Here is a 6,105-nt window from a genome sequence, read left to right on the forward strand (position 1 = left end):
AAAATATAAAAATTAAATTCAAACTAAAATTAATAATCTTAAAACTTAAGTTATAAAAAATATCTTTAATTTTTTTTTATTATATATCAAGATTTAAAATTTAAATCAAATTAAATAAAGACTGGTCTAAGTGCTCAATATTAACCAAAAAAATCAAATGCTCAATATAAGATAAATTCTAAGTGCTTCAATGAAAAATCAAATACTTAACATAATAAAAAGCTTTTAAAAATGTTCACGTCTAAGATAATTTTAAACAAAACTCTCATTTAAGAATACTTCAAATGTAAAATATAAACCTATATTATCTACGCCGTTCATCAATAGTTAGGACATAGATTTCTTTCTGCATTCTATGCTTTCATGTTTTACGTTGTAAATGGAAGATTGGTCTATACAACGAACAAATCTGCATTTAATTCAAAAGGAAATAAGAAAAGCAGGGGGGAAAAATCCTATAAATTTCTTGCCTACATTTCGTTAGCTCGGTATTATTTATATCTTTTCGTACAAATTTTCATAGCTAAGAATATAATCATGTATAAAAAAATTTGTCATTTCCTGTGTTACTTTCTTTTGATTCACCTTGTTTCCATTTTATCACTTCTTGGATTTTGTGATGGTTTGGACTAGCATACATGTTGGAGGTCCGAAATTTGAAGTCTAAATTGAAATATCATTCAATTATGGTTACTGATATAACAAGTTATTTAATTACTTTTATTTGATAGTAATTCTGTTATCCCTACAAAAATTACCCAAAATCATTTTTTGGGTGAACATCTCAACTTTTTGGCTTAACAAAAAGAGAAAACCTTGTTTATTACTCTCGTGTCATCATTGTCTATGCCTTCTTGACCAGAGGAAGTTGGAAAGAGGAGCATCAAATACAGTTCTGAAAAAAAGGCATCTACAATTTATTCCATCCTATGGGCATTAACATGTGGCAATTCACGTGGGAGCATAATTTTTTATAATCCAAAACTGAAGATTTTGAGACACTCGTTACTCAACACATCTGGAGCGGATACTTCTAACGCAAGCAACCGAATCAGAATCCCCATGAAACGGAGAGGGATGCATACTAATATCTACATAATATTGAATTCAACCTAATGTAGATGGAGGTAGAAATATACACCTTTAGAAGGTTAATTGCTGCAGCGCTCTAAGTTTTAATAATATTATACAAAAAAGCTGCTGCTATATACTCGTGCAGCATAAATTACATATTGTAGAAGCTCTTCACTTTTATCAATGATAAACTACGCAAAGAACATATGACGGCAACAGCTGCAAGTCAGTACATGAGGCTTCAGTAAACTGTAGTTCCACAATGGGCCCCAGTCATCGGCATAAATATTGAAAACTTCCCTCAGCTCAATCATTTGAAAATGTCATTTTTTTGTTCTTTCGACAGAGTCACAGACAAACAACCGAGGTATTGGACCGTGTGTGTTGTAACTTGCAAGCCAATATACACAGTGTAGGAAGTGCTTCAAGAGTGGAGGGAAGAAAAAGAGCACCGTGACGCCTCTGCTATGTGGAAGTTATTCTGAGATGACTGCCCAGTGTCCAATATCAGCAGAGAAGAATGGCTCATCAAGGTTGGGCAATAGATCTTCCAAGGCTAAAAAACAGACTTGATAACAAGATTGAGTCATTGGTCCCAATGTGCAGGGAGAATATCTATTGAAGGAAGGAAAAATCCTCGCCTCTCAGCCGCTTTCCCTTTCGCAATATTTGTACTGGGTACAGACAACTGATCAGACTTATTTTCAGAATATTTTCTGGGACTAAGTGGTTTATCCTGCCAACAAAAAAGAAATTAATACCAAATTGCATAGCATGGTTTTAACAAATATAAAAGTGGCATAACGGTTATATTTACCATGAAGCATGTACCGTTATGCAGCTGGGTGGAAGATAAAACATCTGGCTGAGGTGAACTTTTCAAAAACCGATGTTCTAGTAACACTGCAGCCGTTGGCCGCTCTGCTGGATTTCTTTTAAAGCAGCACCTCAAGAAATCTTTACCCTCGGATGACAATGTTTCAGGTATAGGAGGGGTATCCTTCATCACCTTAAACATAGCTGCAGCCTGCATAAATAGATAAGAAATTTAGCTAGTTAAAATATGAAGGACCAGCATACATACAGCATCTTGGCCGAATCCACAAGCTGCAAACAGAAAAAAGTTGGCTCAAAGATGCCTTGAGCTGGTTGTTAAATTGAGGCTCACCCAAACAAGTAAAATGTTGATGCATTATCCTCCACTACCAAATTTCAGAATCTAATACAAACAGATTTATAACCATGTCTAAATAAGAAGTTCTAAACGTTACCAAATCCTAAAATAATATGTTGGATATTATTGGGACTCTATTACCTATGAGAGATCTTATACTATGGTTACTGAAGTAGCCTGAGAATAACAAAATTGGAAAAAGTCAATCGAGAATTTCTTGAGGTGCTTACTCCTTCATATTCGCTCCAAGGAGGCTTCCCTGTGAACATTTCAATGATCGTACAACCCAAACTCCAAATATCAATAGCAAAAGCAAGATCAGAGCTGTTATCCTTTTGCATCATAGCCTGAAAAAGCTGTATGAGAATTTAATTTAGTAAGGAATGCATGAGACATTATAGGGTAATGTAGAGTAAGAATATACCTCTGGAGCCATCCAGTATGGACTTCCCCTCAAAGAAAGGTTTGCTTCATGTCCAGTTAGCTGTGGAACATAGAGCTTCCAAGTTATTCTACCCGAAATTTAAGGATTATATGATCATATCAGAAGTATTCAGTGGTCCACAAATAATTCTACATCACCAAATATTTGAACTCGTTCAGATTAAACTAAAACAAGCACCTCACTTCAACTGAACATAATAAGCACCAAAGTCTGAGATCCATATTCAAACAATGATATTTCAAATTAACGCATGAAACACCTGATTATCATGCAAGAAGTTTACTCAGAAACAACTACATCAGCTTTAAAAATAGATAAAACTGCTGATCTCAAAAGAGAAAGGAATTTTGATAGCAACAAGTTTGGTCTTTTAAACTTAGAGCTTGTATTTGAAATATCAATTTTTTCTCCGAGAATTTCTCAACAGTGAATAGACAATCACATTAACAGCTAGAAATACTAAGAATCAATGAAATAAGAGAACCATTCTCTCCATGACACAAGGACTCAGACCAGAAAGAAGTTAAGTCATAGAGAGAGGCAGAGGCCAAACTCACATGCTTAGCCATCCCAAAATCAGCAAGCTTAACTACTCCAGCAGAATCCACAAGCAAGTTAGCACCTTTGATGTCCCTAAATACATAAAAAAATAAAATAAACATGTAATCAAAAGGTTCAAATCCAAAATGAATTACAATTCTGGAAACCAATAATTTTTCCACCACAAACAAAGTATTTGTAATGCTAATCAATCTAAAGCTTTTGAGCTGAAGTTAGTATGGAGCACTAATGTACCTATGAATTGTTTTTTTGCTATGTAAATAAGCCAACCCTGAAAGAATATGCCTAGTGAAATTCCGAATGACAGATTCTGTTATGGCACCACAATGTTCACGGACATATTTATTAATTGAACCAGGATGAACATATTCCAGATAAATATAAAACCGGCCCTCAACCTGCAAACACGTAACCAAAAGATGTTAGAAATTTTTGAGGATTTTATAGAAATAAATGATTAATGTTGAGCACCTAACTATGAAATAGGAGATTGCTTACTATTTCACTACCATAATACTGCACAATGTTTGAATGTTTTAGATGGCTAAGAACTTTAATTTCCTGCAGAAAAAGAAGATGACAGTAAAAATACAAAGCAATCTCATCAAGTATAATCAACACTACAATGAAATTTAGGAGTTGTTGCTGCAAAATGTACTACATCAGCCAAGGAATGGAAGAAAGTATAAAGGTAAAATGATAGAGTGGTTTACTTGGGCTGAGATTCTTCACTGTTAAACAAGAAAAATTATTTTCCATTACAATTATAATGCAGCTGCACCAGCTACTAGAAGTTTCATGATAAAAGCATTTCAGAAGCAAATTTGATAAGCAGAATAAGTTATTCTTAATCACACACCATCGGCCATCAGTTCCCAATGTTCACGTATATAATAAGAGAATTCAAAGCAACTGGAAATGTGTTCTTACTAAGTATTGGAATGAGGATAACTATTCCAAAGAAATTGTCAGACATTTGCCACACAGACATCAATAGTGAAATCCCAAAGTTCTAAGAACAGACATGTACAATAATACCAACACAAAACACAGACATACAACACTAAGCAATTTGTACATCTTACACAGCTGGCAAATAGACAGTGATATCCAACAAGTAATGGATAACCAACCTGCTCTAACTGCTTCATAGATTCTGCAGATTTTGGATCATCAGGAAATAATTCTACTTCCTTCATTGCACATAATGCGCCAGTTTCTCTGTCAGGAAGCAACATCTGTTTCAGAGTCTTTGAAAAGAGACAGCAGAAGAGCCTAAATTAATACTTCAACATTTATGTACCTGTTGGTTGCTACATAAACACTTCCAAACGTGCCACGCCCAATAAGCTTCCCCTTTTTCCATTGGTTTTTCATTGGCAATGATTCTGATTTAGCCACGGCATGGGAAAAGGTGGCGGCAGCAGATGGCGAAGGCAAGGCAGCCCCAGGCGGCAGAGGCAACGGGTGAACACTGACAGGAGGAGGAGCATTACTTTCGCGTTGCGGCGTTGAGATTTCAAGGGAAAACATGGTGTGTATGGGTGATGGAGGTCCACTCAAGGTTCTGAAGTGTTGCGGAGGACTCCTTCCTTGTGGACTTTGATGGGAAGAGGAAGAAGGAGAAGCGTCAGTGCCTAATGCTGATAAATCAAAGAAGGCAGGAGGTGGCAACCCTGCTTCAAAAGTAGGCAACTCTGGTGCAGACCAGAATTGGTTTCCTTTAGGACTTGCATAACAGTATGGCACAAAATCACCATTCCTTGTTTTCTTTGGACTAATTGAGGGACTTGTACAGGGAATGCTTGAAATACTCCTCCTACCAGGGACACTCATCAAGTTATTGTTATTATTGCTATTATCTCTAGTGCTCTCACAACCACTCCCATCTTGATGCACCATCCTTGATGACCTAGTTTCAGCCTGCTCTATATTCCTTCTTGTCTCTTGGCTAGCAAAAACACTGTCACAATTCAAGATTCAGCCAAGCATGTTAACAAATTCATCATTGGAGTAAGTTAACTAAATTAAAATCTCTTACACAAATGCATAATTAAGAGTAAACTTTCATAAGATAAACTTCACAACCACAAAAATATTGAATATATAAATCTCATGATCTAATCTGAAACGATAAAAAAAAAAAAATGCATGAATTATGGTAACTAATTAGTGATAAGTTGCTAATTGAATTCATTAATCAACTTGTCTAACATAATTGGAAGGCAAAGAAACCGTTCGAAGGAAAAATTAAAACAAAAAAAGAAATTGACCTCCGCATCCGATTGCCGGTGGCGCACGGTGCAACCTTCATGGGCGAGGGAAGACGGCGGTCACCGTCTCGCTGACGGAGTACGGCGGCGGAAGAGAGCTCCGGCAAGGGCAACGGCTGAGGCACGACGATGGCGTCTTCGTCGTGCCACCTGGCATCGTGGTCGGCGACGTGGCGCGTGCACTTCTTGGAGGAGTTTCCAAAGAGCCAGGCCTTCCTGCGATGGTCGGCGGAGGAGGCGGAGGAAGAGGAGGACGAGGAGGAATTGGAGGCGGAGAAGGGAAGTGTAGGTAACCACCGCATGGCTGTGTCAAAGGAATAAAACGCTCACAATGCGGTTCGCGAAGACGACGCCGTGTTAGGGGCACAACGTAAATTGTAAAGCAGAGCCATCTTTTGCGTTTCTTATTCTTTTTTCAATTGTTTACTTTGTGGCGATGAAGATGAAGAAGAAGAAGAAGACTTAAAATAAAAGCCTCTTTCCCGTAAAGTCAAAATGTTTCATCCTTTCCTTTTCTCTAACTAAGTCAAGGTCTCTCTTCTCTGTTGGTACAGCAAGAGAATATAAAGTTGAAGCTT

General features: G+C 37.0%; 1 protein-coding gene across 1 annotated transcript; it reads right to left on the bottom strand.

Annotated features, from left to right (window-relative positions):
- Window positions 1-796: 796 nt before the first annotated feature.
- On the bottom strand, window positions 797-6,105 carry LOC113858483 (mitogen-activated protein kinase kinase kinase 5-like). Its single transcript, XM_027491160.1, has 10 exons — window positions 5,528-6,105; window positions 4,558-5,217; window positions 4,388-4,475; window positions 3,753-3,815; window positions 3,489-3,652; window positions 3,251-3,326; window positions 2,673-2,732; window positions 2,479-2,604; window positions 1,892-2,101; window positions 797-1,810 (listed from the first exon to the last, which is right to left on the bottom strand). Exons 1-10 carry the CDS (start codon window positions 5,827-5,829, stop codon window positions 1,661-1,663), a joined length of 1,899 nt encoding a protein of 632 aa, XP_027346961.1. The 5' UTR covers window positions 5,830-6,105; the 3' UTR covers window positions 797-1,660.

The sequence above is a fragment of the Abrus precatorius genome, unplaced genomic scaffold (genome assembly GCF_003935025.1).
Source record: "Abrus precatorius isolate BTA unplaced genomic scaffold, Abrus_2018 Scaffold2, whole genome shotgun sequence".
Taxonomy (NCBI): domain Eukaryota; kingdom Viridiplantae; phylum Streptophyta; class Magnoliopsida; order Fabales; family Fabaceae; genus Abrus; species Abrus precatorius.

Coding starts and splice junctions, on each gene's coding strand:
- LOC113858483 (XM_027491160.1), bottom strand. CDS start 5,829: ATGCGGTGGTTACCTACACTTCCCTTCTCCGCCTCCAATTCCTCCTCG. Junction 4,476..4,557: donor GTTTATGTAGCAACCAACAG/GTACATAAATGT, acceptor GCTTCCTGACAG/AGAAACTGGCGCATTATGTG. Junction 2,605..2,672: donor CATACTGGATGGCTCCAGAG/GTATATTCTTAC, acceptor ATTCTCATACAG/CTTTTTCAGGCTATGATGCA.